At 36.0% G+C, this 18,959-nt stretch overlaps 1 protein-coding gene across 4 annotated transcripts; it reads right to left on the bottom strand.

The window, feature by feature from the left end:
• Window positions 1–7,679: 7,679 nt before the first annotated feature.
• Window positions 7,680–14,691, bottom strand: LOC106056958 (uncharacterized). 4 transcript variants are annotated; one of them, XM_056006135.1, is made up of 4 exons: window positions 14,600–14,683; window positions 14,416–14,509; window positions 11,646–11,741; window positions 7,680–9,085 (listed from the first exon to the last, which is right to left on the bottom strand). In XM_056006135.1, exons 3-4 carry the CDS (start codon window positions 11,713–11,715, stop codon window positions 8,127–8,129), a joined length of 1,029 nt encoding a protein of 342 aa, XP_055862110.1. In that variant the 5' UTR covers window positions 11,716–11,741; window positions 14,416–14,509; window positions 14,600–14,683; the 3' UTR covers window positions 7,680–8,126. The 4 variants fall into 4 exon arrangements, with proteins under 4 accessions (XP_055862110.1, XP_013069376.2, XP_055862112.1 ...); XM_013213922.2 differs by having other exon boundaries at window positions 14,416–14,691; XM_056006137.1 differs by lacking the exons at window positions 14,416–14,509; window positions 14,600–14,683 and adding an exon at window positions 13,998–14,101.
• Between the last annotated feature and the right edge of the window lie 4,268 nt (window positions 14,692–18,959).

The following is an 18,959-nucleotide window of genomic DNA, read 5'->3' as shown; positions in this document are numbered from 1 at the left end:
CACGTGAAGACCAGGAGTTGGACTGGTTGTCAGAGGCAATTTGAGACGCATGCCATTTGGAAGCATTTTATAGGTAGTGGAGTGCTTACATCCATTACCACTTCCGGCAATGACAACCTTGCGGAACCAATCTCACATTTAAAGCCTCAAAAAAAGAGACTTTTGCTTTACTTCGGTGTTCCGGATTGCCGATATGTAGCTGGCGGCTTAATGTGCACATTTTCATGTGTTGTTTTGTTTACTTTTTAAAAAACTATATTCGACTTATATGCATACTAAATAGATTTTTTTTCTTTTTTAAATGAAAACACTGTTTAAAATGTAAATAGCTATTATGACAGAAAGTAATGAATTTAGTAAAACTCATTTTTTAAAACCTCTTTTTTTTACAAAAAATCTAAAACCGTTTTCATTATCGTGTAAAGAATTGCTAATGAATCAAGTCCCTTATTAAATAGCCTCTCATATCTCATATATGTTGTTTTTTTTTTTTTTGCCTTGGTTTGAGTCTCTTTCATTGGTAGGATCGTTCATTTCTTGCTGGTATCTTCCCATCGCTTCTTTTATCTACCTCTCCCTCTTTTCCCTGGTACAGTTCCCTGCAGAAGAGTCTTTACGAGCACTGTGAATCATGCGACGTAGCCATACATCCAACATGCCATAGTTGGGTCAAATAGCTATTGTGATCCTTTTAGGATTTCTCATTTGTACGTGATGTCTAGGATCCTTATGTAGTGTCCCAATAAGGATTTTTTTTTCTAATTCTGCAGTAAGAGTCCATGATTCGTAAGCATTCAAGAATGACCTAGGACTCTGCCTTTTGTGTTTACAAATTGTATTGAGTTTTGTAAATGCAGTCCTGGCTAATAATCTACGTCTGGTTCTTTTGTCAGAGACGATAGCTGCACAGAGGTACATACAATTTTTGACCCTTGTGGAATCTTCGCCTCTGGTGCTGATGTATATGAAAAGGTCGTTGTGCTCCCTGTTGATTATACATGCCGAAATTCATATAGGACAGTTGAAATCAGATCAAATTATTGTTTTCTGCTTGTTGGTATAGTGCAGTGGTCGTCAACAGGGGGCGCTCGCGCCCCTAGGGGAACGATTTTGTGAAATTGGGGGAGGGGGGGGGGGGCGCTGAGAGCTAATGGGGCGGTAGGGTGGGGGCGCTGGGTACAATAATGGGCGGTAGGGTGCGCTAGGCACAAAAGTGGAACGTGTAGAGATGGAATAAAAAAAAACTAGAAGGGCACTGAAACAAAACAAAATAAAAAAAATATCTTCGAAATTCAAGCTAGTAAACTAAATAGATAGTTAGCTTGATTCTAATTTAAGAACCGAAACAACGTTAAATATTGAGTTCGGGAATCCCCTTTCTTCTATATTTAAATAACTACTCTGTTGCTGTTACTGGAGGTGTGTTTTGTCTTTAGCTCTCGCGCACGTAAAAGTTTATGATTTGATAAACAAACTAGGTAATAGGCTTTTAAAATCATAGTTTATTTTATTTACATATACTAATATATATTAATATATAAATGTTAATTGAACAAAAAAACAATGCTAAATGTAATATTCAAACAGAATAACCTTTTTTTTAAACAATGAAAGCATTAACAATAAAATGCGAGAATGCACAATTTAAAATTGTCAATATTGTAATAGTATTACATAAAAAACATCAGATCAATAGGACTTCAGGCTGATCTGTCCATTGGTAATCGATCCAACAATATCATTAACTATGAATAATTTTGGATCTTTGACCTTGTAATGAACATGAAAAACTTATATTTTTTTGACCACTCGCTAATGCTCCTATATCTGCGACTACAAGATAACAGAGCCTGTATACACAAGCCTCCTCCACAGTTTGAGAATGACTGAGTACTGACATCACACCATCCATAAAAACGTCTGTGTGTGTAGGTGTCCCAGAAATGTTGGACTTTTCTAGTAAATAAAGACATTGCCCTTCAAAACTCCGAAGATCATGCATTTCGTGTGAGATGTGAGCCCACGTGGGATGTATGCAGTCTTCCACGTGTTTAATGCGGGAAAAAGAAAAAGCAAAATATGGTTTTGTGGCCTCTTAGAAAATTACATATCTTTTTTTTTTTATTTTTTTGCAAAAAAAAAAATAAAAAAAATAAACAACACTTAAGTCTTATGAAGTTATTATAAAATTGATAAAAACTAAAATTGTTTACTTTTCTGTGACACAAAACACAACTTTTTTTGGTTAGTTGTGGAACATAATTTTAAAATTGTGCAGTTATCTACCTTATTACGACTTATGGATACCATCAGTGGTTTGAGGCTTGAAAGGCAACATAAGTAATATAAAATAAAGAAAATCCAGATCTATCCACTATTCCCCTTGTGAGCTGTGATACACAGGCAACATCTTGTTAAAATTTAGTCTACACTTTCATTCCTATTGGAATCTCATTATAAAAATTGTAAATAAAATACAAAGCCATGCAGAAAATAAACTCATCTTTCAACAGTTTTTTGAAACAAATGATGAACAACATGTTAAACTCTTATTGTAAACTGACGTTCGCTGGATTTCAAAATGGAGTTGTATTGCTCGTTTTCTTAAGCTCTTTAATACATTTCATGGATTGGCAATAACTCAAAGAAGGCTAAAAAAAAAACAATAAATGAAACCAACCTCCGACTGGACTTTCATTGATTAAATCATTTTCTCTTTATTGATATATTAAATCAATTTTAAAGCGTTTTACAATCTCACGTAATTTGTTTGTTGACAAATGGACCTAAAGACCTCGGTTTCTGAAAAGAATGCACTATAAAGAACTGACGTTTCACAATCAGATCGTTAAAATAACGGCTCATAACAGTCAGAGGCTCGGTGACTAAGTGGTAAAGCGCATGTCTTCCGAAACGAGGGGTCCCCGGTTCAAATCTAGGTGAAAACTGGGATTTTTTATATTGGAATCTTAACGACACCTAATAGGTACCTAACATTAGTTGGGGAAAAGTAAACGCTTTGTGTCGTTGTGCTGGCCACATGACAGACTCATTAACCTTGGGTCCTAGAAACGCTCACTTTTACATCATCTACAATGATTGTATGATCAGAAAGGCAAACTTAATACTAGTTTAAAATAAACAATACTCCTAGAGTTAAGCATGTACACAATATGTAGTTTTGTCAAAAAAAAAAAAAAATTAAAAAAGCAACATAAACATTAGATTTAATATATCAAAAGGTGAGAAATAAATAAAAAAAATATGAAAGCAAGTCAAACATGAAAAATACTTTTTATTTTTTTTTTAATCTCCTTTATACAAATTATAGAGGGGTTATTGTTTCTCTTAATAACTAATAAATGTTTTGTAAATGTCTTACCTAACATTAAAATTTCTCTAATCTAATTGAACTTGACAACCATGCAATGGTAAACAAAACTTCTCGTGAGAACTTTCTATAGCAGTGGTTCTCAAACTGTGATACGCAGCCCCCCCAGGGGTCCCTCAGACGGCAGAAATATGAAAATTTTATACAATTAAAATAAATTGTTCGCTTAAAGCCAATTTAACCTATCGGATAATTTTAATAATAATCAACTCGTCCATCACAGCTGTTTTATATGTCTATAAAGTACTGTTCGTTGAAGAAACAATGTATATAATATGCATTTATGTAGCTTTTCTTTAAATAGGGGTCCGAGAGCAAGTTTTGAATATGCGAAGGTATCCCCGGGTCAAAAAAGTTTGAGAATCTCTGTTCCATAGCCAACTCAATATCTTACTCTATTCCAAAGGCAACAAATCGACCAATAAAAAGATGTCATATAAATTTGAGAAATTGCTTCTAACTGTATCGTTATTGTTCCCCATTCTGAAGTGCAAACTTAAATCAAACAATTAAAAATGTAAATATCATTCATTAAATTATGCTAATAATTTACCTTTCTGTAATTTTGATACTTCACCCTCAATACTCTTTAAACGTAGAAACCTAAAAATGTAACCCAAGAGCATTCCTATTTTTTCCTGTAGTAGTCCTGTATTTGAAAAGTTAATAAACACAATATCTTTATTAGGTACCGTTGATATGTCAACTTTAATAGAGTTAAACGAGAGACGAACTCAATACCAGCAAAGAGATTTCTTTTACTTATAGTTGTAAGAGATTGAATATGAAACTCACTTATTAAATCCATGCTCATCAAAGGGCTTTAAGTACTGGACGAATAAGAAGCTGTTGATAAATTTGAACTTTTTATTTCATTTGTTGTTCAGATACATTTTACATGAACATTTCTTGTTCAAGTATGGGTAGAAGATAGAGGTAGAAGAGGATAGATTTTCAATTAAAACATGATAGAGGTTAAATATAGAGTTAAAAGATGATAGAGGTAGAAATTGAAAGAAGTAGAAGATAATAAAGACAGAAATTGATAGAAGTAGAAGATAATTGAGGTAGAAATTGATAGAAGTAGAAGATAATTGAGGTAGAAATTGATAGAAGTAGAAGATAATAAAGACAGAAATGGATAGAAGTAGAAGATAATTGAGGTAGAAATTGATAAAAGTAGAAGATAATTGAGGTAGAAATTGATAGAAGTAGAAGATAATTGAGGTAGAAATTGATAGAAGTAGAAGATAATAAAGACAGAAATGGATAGAAGTAGAAGATAATTGAGGTAGAAATTGATAAAAGTAGAAGATAATTGAGGTAGAAATTGATAGAAGTAGAAGATAATTGAGGTAGAAATTGATAGAAGTAGAAGATAATAAAGACAGAAATTGATAGAAGTAGAAGATAATTGAGGTAGAAATTGATAGAAGTAGAAGATAATTGAGGTAGAAATTGATAGAAGTAGAAGATAATAAAGACAGAAATGGATAGAAGTAGAAGATAATTGAGGTAGAAATTGATAAAAGTAGAAGATAATTGAGGTAGAAATTGATAGAAGTAGAAGATAATAAAGACAGAAATGGATAGAAGTAGAAGATAATAAAGACAGAAATGGATAGAAGTAGATGATGGTAGAGGCAGAAATGTATAGAATTAGAAGATAAAAATGGCGGCAATTGATAGAAGAAGATGATAAAGGTAGAAAATGGTAAATGTGATACATATGTATTATAATAAGTTATCATGTGTAAAATTTAATCCATAAATCGGCTGAATTGTAAAACGTTTGGTTTACGTAACAGATGGTCTCGTGTTGGAAACGCTCTGAAGACGGATTATCTAATTTTTTAATTCATCGTAGAACGCCCGCGATTCTGCCAAACTCTCATGGACACCTGGCATAGTAAAAGGGGGGGGGGTATTCGTTGTGCTGGCCACATGACACTCTCGTAAGCCGTGGGCCACAGAAATAGATGACCTTTATATCATTAGCCTCATGGATCGTATGGTCTGAAATGTGATATTTTACTTTTGTTAACAGCTAGAAAGGAAATAATTTTGTGCATTTAAAATGTAAGTTAGTGAGTGATATATGCTTGTTAACTTAAAGAAAATTGTAGGCCTACTGTGTGATTTTTTTCGTTCCTCTAATATCAGCAACACACCAAAAAATCGCAGCGTTTATACATCTCCGAGGAGAGTCCATAACGCTTAACTGTTTTTTCTTCTATTATTATGCCCACAAAGAACTCCTACAGACTGTTCCATGTTTACATATAATTTCTACTACATCCCCAATATAACGAAATTTACCGTAAGAGACTGTGTGTCTTTTGTTGTCTTTGTTTTCCAGGAAACCTGATCAGCTTTTTACCACTGACCAACACGTTGAACAAGAAGCCAGCGAAACTTGTCTTTTTAAAGCTACTGTACAGCACTGGTCTTCGATTATTCTCCGCTAGCACTGCTAATGTACACAGCTTTAGTGGTACACACGTGCTCTTAGTCTGCTTGCACTGTTGCACAGTAGCTACTTGTGTGTTGGGGGTGGGGGAGAGGAGGGCAGAATAATAATAAAAATCCTTATTGATATCAATAGAGAACTCTTACCTTAGAAGAGTTAGATGACATGTGTGTTTAGGCAAAGCATGACTGCTTTTCGTTGCAGCCAAACAATGAAGCCCGCAAAGTCGAGGACGGTAGGAAAACAGATCAATGTGGTAAACAAATATTTTTAGTTTGGGGGAGGGGGGATTAAACTTCCAAACCCCCAATAGCTTTGTTAATGGGTTTGATGACTTTACCCTTACCTATCCCTTAGTCTGTTGGCCCGTTGGGGCACCATGCAAGATTTGTCTATCGCGTCTTTCTCCTTTCCTCTCTGTCTTTTGCCTTATATAAAACCTCTTCCAATGGCAAGCCCTTTATGTTGTCTTCCCATCGCTTTCTCTCTCTCTCTCTGCCTCTTCTTCTTTTTCTGGTACTGTTCCCTGAAAGAAGGTCTTTACGAGCCACTAAGACCTTGTGATATGGCCATAGATTTGTAGCTTCCTTTTTTTAACCATAGTTAGCAGGTGATCATGGGGTACAATCGCTACAGTAACCCTGTCTGTAATCTCTTGGTTTGTGATGCTGTCTTTAAATGTGATACCTAGGATCTTTCTGTAGCATCTCAATTCCATTGCAAGGTTCCTCCTCTTTACCTCTGCAGTCAGCGTCCAAGACTCGCAAGCATATAAATTGTGGCCAAGAACAGGGTGCCGTGTGCTAAGCCTTTGTCTTCGAATATTATTTGAAGTTTTGAAAGTGCTGCTGTGGACTGTGGAATTCGTTCAGTAGTTCAGAAGTAGTTCAGGTTTCGTTACCTCATCTGAGACGATAGCTCCAAGGTATTTGAAGCTACTGACACTAGTCAGCTTTTCACCTCCAATACTGATACCCCTTTTAAAACCCTGTTGGCTATTGGTATTAATTTTAGTTTTTTTCGGCATTTATTTGCATACTATATGTTGTGGAAATTGGTGACTAGTTTTTCTTTAAATTTGTCATTATTATCTATCTATCTATCTATCTATCTATCTATCTATCTATTCAATTCGTAACTTCGTGGAAACTTACAAAAAAAAACTAAAACCAGGCATGACTAAAGATCTAGATCTCTATAGAGTTTTATATTGAAAATTCGTTATTTAGATGTAGCCTAGATTATAAGCCTAATTTAGTTTAGATAGCTCTAGTTCCATACAATAAAACTGCAAATCAATTATTAAAAGGGAACAAATTTAGGAACCTAACTTTGGCTTAAAACTCTTCTGTGCTTGTACTCCAAGCCTACGGTGTTGAGTATGGGTTTGAAACTAGTCTAGAGCAGCAAGGAAAGACAATTTTGCCCAAGCTTTAGTGCATAGTAATTTTGGCGGTGGCAAGCCTAACATGTATACTGGGAACTAGGTTAAATCCCCTTCCAAAAAACAAAGTTTCCAATAATGGTTTTTTTTTTGTGTTTTTTTGCGGCCCTCGTATGATCAAAAGTCATTATGAACTTTGTATTTCTGTCTATCATCTGTCAAGTTCGGATGTACAGATAGCGATTTCTTTTTTTAATAAACAAATACATAAGCAGAAATATCATAATCAATAATAGGTTGTTGATTTTTATTTAAAAATAAATGACAAAAGATTATCTAAAATCGCTCCTTTGACATAATACATTTAGTTTTCTTGCCAAAAAATGTCTAAAACTCTTTTTATCGATAATCAATATCGATAGTTTAATCCGTTTGTTTTTAAGTAAAAAGCAATGCTAAAGGATTCTTTGAAATGTCATTACTTTCGAGTTTAGACAATTTAAAGAGAATCATGTCTTGAATGTCTTGCCCTTTATCGGATCCGATGGGGGCCGCATCTGAGTATGTATGATAACACAAACTCTATTTGTAATGTTGTTTTATATATCGTTTATTAGTTATTATGAGTAAAGTAGGCCCTAATCACTCTTACAAAAAGTCATCAGCTAATGAAGTTGGAATCGCCTTTAAAAACAAATATGTTCCTTGTTAATAACATGGGTTTCAGCGGTTTGTAATGTAGCCTTCTGTACCTTCTAATTTAAACTCAATGGTCTTTAATGTTGTCTTCACTTTTACATGGTTTTATGACTTCCTAGATTTGGTTCTCTGTTTGTGCACTTACATTGCTTCTGGGGTGAGTTTCACAGAGACCACAAGGGTTAACATTGTTCAACACCTATGGAGCTCATTCCTAAAAACTTAATGTCAGGATTTACAGTTCTCGCTATTTCATATTTAGCGGCATCTTGCACATCACTTGGATCCCAGGAAACTTTACTTTTATGGTTGTGCTGATGTCCGAACCAAAAACCAAATCCGGCAATCGGTTGACCAGGTATGAATACAGGAGATCCACTGTTGCCTTCACAAGTGGGGGCGTCATAGTAATACCGGCACCAAAGCTGACTGCTCCTAACTTTTTTGGGCTCATCTTTCAAAATTGGGTAGTGTCGACCCACGCTGACATGTTTAGGTCCACCATGAGGATGGCCAACTATGACAACTAGATTATCAGTGCTGATTGTATTATTTTTAATAAGGTCGTAGATTTCTTTCTGTTGTGTTTTATAGTCTTCTAAATAAGCCTCCAGTGTGTCGACCATGTTTTTCTCGTCTCCATCGATCTCACAAACTCGGCCACAGTCCACTTCACATTCAATGGCGCACCAGTCATTCTGAATTTCTTCTTCTTTGTCCGTCTCAAGCAGCCGAAAATCTTTCAACCGTGGACATCTCTTTCCATTATAAAAATCGTCCACAGTTTCATAAAACAAAACCACTTTAACCTTAAGCTCTTTCCATTCGGATACTAACTTATACACTTCATCGTCTCGAACACCAAAGACATGATAAACCGTAGTGAAGGTAAAAACTGCTCTGCCTGTACTTTCCCCTGCTTCGCTTTTTAATCGGCGTATTTTCTGTAAGAAACAAGTTCCTGGGAAACTATTTACGGTAATCATTCCAGTCAGTTTTCCTATAGTTTGAATACAAGTTACAATCCTTTCATCTATGACGAAATTGTCTGTAACATCTCCATTAAAATGTAACAAACGTTTTCTATAAACACTTTTGTGGTTATCTTTTTTAGGGCATTTAGATTCAGATTTTTTTATACCTGAAAAAAAGAAAGAAGAAAACAAATGGAATGAAGTGCATTGACTAAATTAAAAGTTAGTCGTCATAACATTTTTCATAGAGTTGATCTATATCTTTAATAAAAAGTATTTCGCGAGTTAGAGGATACAAGCAGTTAGATCGTTGAAGTCTCAGAAAAAAAAAGGAAAAGGAATTTGAAAGTGAAAAATGCAGAAATGAAACAAAAAAATAATTAACGAGAGCAAGCGAAATAACAAAATTATTTAAAAACAAACAACAACAACAATGTTATCTAAGGGGAAGACTGACACACTTACAACTATATCTCAATATTATATAAGCTATTTCATTTTTTGGATATCACGCAATATAATCTGATATCAATATCCAATTGACTAATTGGTTATTTTTTTTAATGGATTCATGTTTTGTTGGATACATATATAAATGATTGCTTGAAGTTTCATCCTGATCCGAGATTGTGGGAGAAATGACATGTACAGTTATTTTCAGAAAACAAAACCCTAAATATTTATTTAGCCATATCTGTGAGTACTAAAGGTTTTATTTCCTTGTTTGTATTAAACAAAATAATTAATGATCTATTATTAATTGACTAATTGGGAAATTTTTTTTTTATTTATGTCTTGTGTACGCCGATAAATAGTCGTGTAAAAGACAGAGTGATTTGATATAAACTTTGTAAAAAAGACCGAAGGCTCAGGTATTATCTACGACTCGACACAATACTGTCTCTCCCACACTAGAAACACACTAGAAACACACTAGAAACACACAAATCGGACATTACAGTTTCATGTGAACTTTAACACTTTCAATACACAATACAGACTTCTGCAAACAGCGATGACCTAGCGAACGCCAATATGGACAGTATAGACTATAGAGCATGGGTTCTCAATCTGTGGGTCCCGACCCCCTTGGGGGTCGATTGACGATTTGCCAGGGGTCGCCAAAGACCATCGAAAAAATGTATTGTTATTGTCTATGCATCTATTGCTGTATGTGTGTGTGGGAGGGTCGCAGCAGAGTGGTGGATTGTAAAAAGGGGTCGCCGAGCAAAAAAGGTTGAGAACCGCTGCTATAGAGGGACTTTTTATGGTCCGACAGTTACGCTGGGCAAGGCACGTATCCCGTATGGGGGAAGAACGTATGCCAAAGGCAGTCTTTTTTTTGGTGAGCTAAAAGGTGGTCGACGTAAAGTAGGTGCCTCACGGAAACGCTTCAAAGACCAGCTTAGTCGTCAACTTTCCTTGGCTGACATAGAAGAGACAACCTGGCTGCATGCGGCCTCAGAACAAGACAGCTGGATGTAACTCACAAAGGCCGCGGGATACACATTTGAGATCAAAAGAAAATCCGCTGCCTAGGACAGACGCAGAGGTCGAAAAGAAAATCTTAATCGACCACCGGCGGACAGTGGTTATGCTTGCCATGAGTGTGGCAAAATATGTAGGCCAACACTGGGGCTGCGTACCACGGAAAAAGCTGCATTCCTCATTAATCTTCGAACTCGAAGACAAGCCTTATTATTATTATCTTTCACGAGCACATAAAATACATATTTCATTCCTTTGATAAGCAATACCGAAAATTGTCAAATTTATTCTCTTCAGCTTTTGATTGAAGATATCATAAAAAAGACTTAAGTAAACTTTACATCCCGGAGTCACTAGGGGTGCAAGGGTGACACCGACTCTAGTGACGCCACTGCGTCACATCAATATTTCTTGAGAATGTGCTCTTTAATTACCGCTTCAATTGTTTTTCCCCTCTGTCCAAAGCACCCCCCCCCATTGATCAATAGAGGACGACACAAATATATATATATATATTACATAATAAAAGCCTATAACATTTGGAGCTCAACATTTCTCTATTTAGAAATATACATTTAAAAAAAAAATTACTAGCCGTATATGACTCGCGGCGTGCGGACCTGGGTATTGGTATTATTAATCTAGCGGATTGGATTCGATCTATGTCAAACAGGGCGAATGCTCCCGTCCCACGTTTTATTTAAGCCACGCGAAAATAGAAGTAGAGTGTGAACATGGATTTACCCGTTTAGCCGACATGTTCATTTTAAATATAAAATATTGCAAAAAAATGGATTTGCACGGTTTGTTTAAAAGCTTCGTCCTTTAAATGCTTTTTGAAATTTATTTTAAGCCCACGCCCCAACGGTAATGGGAGGAACATTACACATACACTTCGGTTTTTGCCATGATCTAAGGAACATTTATGTCAAGTTTTATCAAGTTTGGTCAAACGGTTTTGATTTCGGGACATACATACATACATACATAGCTACATATGTGGATAGGTTTTATACATACATACATACATACATACATACATACATACATACATACATACATACATACATACATACATACATAGGCTACATACATACATACATACATACAACATACATACATACATACATACATACATACATACATACATACATACATACATACATACATACATAATATACCTTACATTCAATTATATATATTAGATTTTAAAACATCAAATAGAATATAAAAGTTTACCTTTCTTGAGTTTGGATACTCTAGCGTCAGTGCTATTTGGTTTGAAACAAGCTAAAATGGAGGTACTCATCGATCTCACTTTCTCCTTTAATTAACCTGTTGATAAAGTATTTTTTTTTAAGTTAACAAATCTAAGTGAATTATAAATAAGCTAAGCAACAGGTTTGCAAAGCAGCAGGAAGAGTCACATTAGTTTTTATTTTAAAAATATAGAAAATTAAAATCACTTATGAAATTCAGGTTTTGCGTAGAGATTTTGACGATGCCTTCTACTAACTAGTAAGTCAAACCTGTATAATGTCTTTTGTTCTTATACAAATATAAGTAATGTGTATATTTTAAATAAACATCTCTTATTAGTGTAGTGGTAGGAGTCGATAGAAAACAAGAGAAGAACAAGAGAATAATAGGAGCCCCAAGATGAAAGAACATGATAGAATTAGGAGTTATAAGATAATAGAGATAAGAGTGGATTAGGATACACCGACAATGGCAAAGAGGAGAACCATTGAGGTCGCCTTCTCTTTCCTGCAACACTGGCCTACAATGTGAAAATGTTCCGTTTTTACTAGGCCGTTTCATGCTAAGGCCTGTTATCCAGCAATCCAATTTACTGCTTGGATATCTTCTGACCTATAGGCCCGAATTGCAGTCCACAGCAGCCCTTTCAAAACTTAAAATAATATGGAAAGACAAAGGCTTAGCACTCGGCACCAAAATCAGACTGAAGCGCTCTCTGGTCATGGCCACATTTTTATATGCTTGTGAGTCTTGGACGCTGACTGCAGAGCTAGAGAGGAGGGTCCTAGCAATGGAATTGAGACGCTACAGAAGGATCCAAGGTATTATATTCAGAGACTGCATCACAAACCAAGGGATCAGAGACAGGGTTACTGCAGCGATTGGACCCCATGATGACCTGCTAACTATCGTAAAAAAAATAAACTAAAAATCTATGGCCATATTACAAGATCTTCGGGCTCACAAAGTCCTTCCTTCAGGGAACAGTACCAGGAAAACAAAGAGGCAGACAGAGAAAGCTATGGGAGGACAACATAAAAGAAAGGACGGGCCTGCCATTGAAAGAAGTTCTAACAACTGCAAAAGACAGAGGAATGGAGAAAGACGGTCGACTAATCTTGCATGGTGCCCCAACTGTCCAACAGTTTAAGGGAGAGGTCAAGATAAGGTAAAGTTAACATCTTCTGGTTTAACTCTTTCTCTCCGTAATTATTAGTCCACATTCTGAAGGAATTCTTCAGTTTGCTCACTACTATTTATCTCCCCTGTTATGCTTAAGCTTGAATAATGTTTTATTTGGTATAGACTTAAGGGGAATGCATGCTCTTTTTAAATAACACATAGAAAAGTTTATAAAATTAAACATTAATTTAATTTAATTAGGTCAAATCAACGATGGTATCGTCAATTAGGAGAGAAAGAGTTAAACACGCATACAGAATCCAAATGAAAGGGGTATTGGTGTGAAATATATTTAAATCCATTTGTTTAGCCAGTACTGCAAATCCAAAATCAGGACAGAATTTTGTTTTCGCTAATAACCTGTTACTCAGTGTCCCTCGAGATATTTGAATTTTCTTTTGAAAAAAAAAGTGTGTTTCTCTGATTCACACACAGTCACAGCACAGTAAACAGGGAAGCGCTCTCATTAGTTGCAATGCATTTTTCTTACACAGTGCACCAGGAAGAAAATGACGTTTAAACAAATGTGGCACATAGTATTGCAGTTTTCAGAGCGCGCACACACAAACACACACACTTTAATTCCTTTTGTGAGGTCTTGTCTGAAGACGTCTAAGAATTGAGTTGTTAGTTGTTGTATTGGAACGTCATAGGTCTCAATATTTCATATTACATATGTTAGGCATAAATACTTGTTTATACTATTTTTGACGAATGATGGCTTTTCTATTATCAACAGTATTTAGCAAACGTCATTTCTTAATGTATTTATATATTATGTCTAGAAGTCCATTATGCACTCTTTAGCACCTGTCATCTTCATTTCCTACCTGCCATTTCCTACCTGTCATTTCCTACCTGTCATTTGTTCCTGTCATTTTCTACCTGTCATTTTCTACCTGTCATTTCCTACCTGCTATTTCCTATCTGTCATTTCCTACCTGTCATTTCCTACCTGTCATTTTCTACCTGTCATTTCCTACCTGTCATTTCCTACCTGTCATTTGTACCTGTCATTTTTCACCTGTCATTTCCTACTTGTCATTTGTTCCTGTCATTTCCTTCTTGTAATTTCCTACCTGTCATCTCTTAGCTGTTATTTCTTACCTGTCATTTTCTACCTGTCATCTCTTGCCTGTCATATCCTACCTGTGCGCAGGGTAATGTGGGCATCCCCTACTATAATTATAACCAAATTAACTAGTAATGTTATATACATATACACACACACATATATATGTATATATATAGACTCCAAGTCTACCCAGCTCTAACATTAGCTGGAGAAAAGTACAGGTGGTTGATCATTGTGCTGGCCACATGACACCCTCGTTAATCGTAGGCCACAAAAACAGATGACATCATCTGCCCTATTGATCGCTAGCTGCAGACCCCCCCCCTCCTCCTTTCTACGGGTTCCGTGGGCCATGGTTTGAAAACCACTCTTCTATAACTCACAGAGCTTGGTGTGAAATAGTGGCGCCCATATAGCCAGTCCGCCTATGGTGTAAAACATTATTTTAATCATTAATTAGAGTACCGCGTTGGAGCAGCGAGTGACACTTACCTAGAGAATAGTCAACACATGTGAAGTTACTAGACTCTCTCTCTATATATATAGAATAATTTGTGTTCCTCTTGTTTTGTCTGTTTTGCATTTGCTAAAAGATCAAAATTTTATGAAATTACCTAACGAAACACACATTTTAAGCAAAGACACAGACACATGTTATTTAAGGTATATTTATTACACAGCTGTTCTATTGGTTAGCACACAAACAGCCTCAGAATAATCAGCTACGTCAACAAAAGAGTACAATGTACATGTGTTAACTTGGCCCACTTGCACAGATCGAACTTGTAGGTTAGGATCAATATGAGGTGAAATGTTATTTCAATCAATACATTTTTTTATTGACTTACTTCGTTACAAAGCCGATTGAGTGTGTGTTGTATTGTTGTGTGTGAGTTGTGTGGTTGTGTGTGTGTTGTATGGTTGTGTGTGTGTGTTGTGTGGTTTTGTGTGTGTGTTGTGTGGTTGTGTGTGTGTTGTGTGGTTGTGTGTGTTGTGTGGTTGTGTGTGTGTTGTGTGGTCGTGTGGTTGTGTGTGTGTTGTGTGGTTTTGTGTGTGTTGTGTGTGTTGTGTGTGTTGTATGCGTGTGTTGTGTTGTTTTGTGTGTGTGTTGTGTGTGTTGTATGGTTGTGTGTGTTGTGTCGTTGTGTGGTTGTGTGTGTGTTTTGTGGTTGTGTGTGTGTAGTGAGGTTGTGTGTATGTTGTATGGTTGTGTATGTGTTGTATGGTTGTGTGTGAGTTGTGTGGTTAGGAATGTAGCCTATGCATGAAACACTGTCTACTGTTAACATGCACAAGAGAATCCAATTGAACTATCCACTCTAATAAGATTCCAGTAGAGGTTCTACACTAAGCGTTTATAGAAAAGGTGATAAAGGACTTCCATGCCGTACTGACCTCTTCAAAGAAATACTCGGACACAAGGAGTGATTTATTAACAATGTACGTGTTGCTCCCGAGTAACATAGTCTAATAAACCCCAGTGAATAAGAACCTATTTCACTCTTGTCCAACACCTGGAACTGAAAAGAATGGTCAACTCGATCAAAAGCCTTTACTTGATCAATGGACAAAAGGGCAGCATTTAGGTTTTTATCTTTGCTAAAACTGATGAAATCTTTCAGAAAGTGGTTAATTTCAAGAATATTATTTTCAGGATTACATCAGACTTTGGTCTTGTCCAATGAGTTGAGGAATTAGAGGTTTTAATCAAAGAAAGATCACTTGTATTGACAATATATAATAAGTATTCAATAAAGAAATGGGTCTGTGGTCGTCAACAAAGGTTTTGTTTTCCGATCTCTTTGGTATTAATGTTTTCTGCATTTCTTTATCCGTAGGCTCATCGCTGTATATTTCTGTGACATGACGCGTGAACGCATTGATTATCTCCTCCTTGTTCTCCGTAAAGTTTCCCATATTGTCAATTCTCTTGTCTATTAATCTAGTCCTCTCAACTTTTTGGTCGATGGATAAGAATAACTTATCAGGACCTTCATTTACATTCTAGTTTCTAAAGCGGACTTCCGCTCCTTAATCAATAGAGTTGTTTAATCTCTCCAACTCTAGAAGTATGTTGGTTCTAAGTACCTCATCATCTGTGCTCGAGAGAGTACGTTTAAGTCTATCCTGTTCCTGCCTTCTGCGTGTCTGTATCAGTGTAGTTAACATCTGGCTTTGTTTCTCGACGGAAGCCTTGAGTAATGTCCATGTTTCAAAAACTTTGGCATTTGATAAGATAGATAAGATAATTTTTTTGATCCAATCAAATGGAAATTCAGTTTGACAACAATTGACAAACTCAGAGTAACTACTGTACAATAACAGTATAGATGCAAATACGAACAACATTCACACATAAAACACATACACACTCACAACCAGCGCTTTATGAATAAGACTTCTATGAACTTCTCGATGATGACAGATGATCTTGTAACACTCTGACAGTGGGATGAAAGAGTTTTGAAATCTTTCTGTTTTAGTCCTAATGGAAAGGAGACGACCACTTCGTTCAGATCTTATGTAACAGTGGTTTAATGGGTGAAGGTTATCTTTAAGAATCGTGAGTGTTTTGGAAAGGCATCTTTTATGGAAAAGCTCTTCTAGAGATGTTACATTTATGTCCTGCGAGCAAGCGCTGATTAAAGTAGATCGACTCCTTGATAATGGGTATTTCCTGGAGAGAGTTATTAAACTTCCAAAAGGCTGTTCTTCTTCTTGGGTTAGTTGTCCCTTGAATTAGAATCGCTTTATGGTCTGTGAAGTTCAGCGTCTCTTCTAAGTGAATTACCCTGTTTAGTGTACTCTCAGCTGGTACATATTGTCTATCCAGCAGGGATCATAGAGGTCTCAAGACAAACGGGGTACACTTTCCTATATGCGTCAATAAGGTGAAAGCCTTGGAACACGTAATCTAAATAATTTGCTGTTGTTACTTCCAGATGACCTGTAGGGACGCCGAGGACTTTTTTTTTTTTGCTACGTTTTTTTAAACTTGACCTGCTCAGCATAGTAAAAACTTGTTTTTGCTGCTAGCGAAATAACTTTAAAATTATAGTACTAAAAAAAGTACAAACTTTATCGCATACTTTTTAAATTACATAATTAATCTCATGGACTATATTTTGTTTACCTAATACTTTCACCATCCGCTCTCCTCCATTCCTTGGTGTGTTGTTCCGTTGGGGCACCACACAAGATCTAGTGAACGTCTTTCTCCATTCTTCTCTATCTTTGGCCATGGACAGAATGTCCCTCAATGGTAGGCCCGTCCATACCTTTATAGTGTCTTCTCATCGCTTTCTCTGAGTGCCTCTTTTTTTTCTTTTTCCTGGTACTGTTTCCTGAAGGAAGGTCTTTGCGAGCCCTGAGGACCTTGTAATATGGCCATAAGGTTTTACTTAATACGGGTACATTAAATGGCAATTTATTTTGATATCATCTACAGATTAATGTCTCCAAGGGTATTATTGAGAAAATAAAGCGAAACATGGGAAATGGAATTAAGTTAATGTCTGGCTTTGACTGTCCAGATTTCTCCAAAAGAATTTCTCAAATCACTAGACCAATGTTTCCCAAAATGTTCCCTAAAGGAACACTTCGCACATTCTGAATATTTAGCGAAATTTGATTATTTTTTTAGAGAAATTAGTTCACCTGGCAGCCTACTTGTTAATTAATCCAGTAATTTGCGGAACACCTATAGTCAGGCCTCGCGAAATACTAGGGTTGCACGCAACACATTTTGGAAATACTGCACCAGAGTGAAATGGGCCTGAAATAAATATAAGGAAATGGGAAGATCTACGTCTGGTCCACTTAAAACTTGCTAAGGTAGACAATCGCGTTGAACTTAATTGCATCTCTTTATAGTGCCAAACAAAGTTGCTTCCCTTTCTGTGAATATCAAGTGACTTTGTTTGGTTTCATCATCATAATGTACCAATGTTTCGTTTTCAAAGCGAGCTTGTAACCTATCTTCTGTCTTCTGCCTCTCTTCTGTATCTCTCTTCTATTCAGTCTCTCTCTATTCTGTCTCCTACTGTCTTTTATTTCTGTCTGTTTCTCTTCTGTTTCTCTCTCTTTCTCTATTCTGTCTTTCCCACTCTCTCTCTTTCTACTCCCTTTTTTTCTCTTCTGTTTCTCTCTCTTTCTCTCTTATGTCTCTCTAATTTCTTTCTCCCTTTATTTCGCTTGTTGCTTCTTATATTGCTGTCTGTGTCTTTAAAAGATTTTCCTTAATTGTTTCTAATGTTGGATTCTATTCGAGAGTACGCCCCACTGTTTTCTGATTTATTGATGAAGTGCCATAATGTGTGGCCTTTTATTAGTCGTGATGTAGGTTTCTGCTATAAATTTTGTTTAATGGATTAGCGAAGATGAGCGAAAAAAAATGATTTAAAATAAAAAGTAAAAATGTTTTGATTCTATTCTAAAATAAATAAACATTTTCGGATCAAAGTTTGACTTTTATAAGTAATTTTAAGTTTAAAAGAATCGAAGATTTAAGGAGGTGATTAGTTATTTCTTTACTTCACTACAAACGCACTTGTAAAAAAAAAAAAAGCTGTGACTTATAAAGTAAATTATCGATACATTTAAATTAAGTTGCGAAATGAGATCCTCGATTAGAAACAACCAGACTTTTAAGCTTCACATCGGTGTTGGGTTTTATTCTACTAGATCTGGTGTCAAGAGAATAAAATTGATGAAAAAAAAAACATCCTTTGGGATGTTGTTTTAAATGTCGCAGGACACGCATTTGTAAAACAACACTCCGCATTTTATGGAAGTTTTCGGTCTTGGCAATTTGCTCCGATACTGAGTTAAAACAACAACTGGGTCTGAAACTCTAACTCGAATATTAATGGGACAATGTGGGGTTGTCCATTCTCCGCCATCTACAGAGCTCTCAAAATGAAACTATTTTGCAGTAGAAAGCTTAAGGTTGACTGTGCCCTGGGTATGTCCTGTGGAATCGTCACATCCTGGATCCAGGACACCTTCACGCTATCACATTCACCAGTTCCAGAAAA

Source organism: Biomphalaria glabrata, chromosome 12 (genome assembly GCF_947242115.1).
Source record: "Biomphalaria glabrata chromosome 12, xgBioGlab47.1, whole genome shotgun sequence".
Taxonomy (NCBI): Eukaryota; Metazoa; Mollusca; class Gastropoda; family Planorbidae; genus Biomphalaria; species Biomphalaria glabrata.
The sequence above is the reverse complement of the archived record's forward strand: the minus strand, read 5'-3'. Positions and strand labels throughout refer to the sequence as shown.

What these genes read in the sequence shown, in the direction of transcription:
- LOC106056958 (XM_013213922.2), bottom strand. Translation starts at nt 11,715, where the DNA reads ATGAGTACCTCCATTTTAGCTTGTTTCAAACCAAATAGCACTGACGCT. An exon ending in AGTATCCAAACTCAAGAAAG is followed by an intron (nt 9,086 to 11,645) that starts GTAAACTTTTAT and finishes TCTTTTTTTCAG; the next exon opens with GTATAAAAAAATCTGAATCT.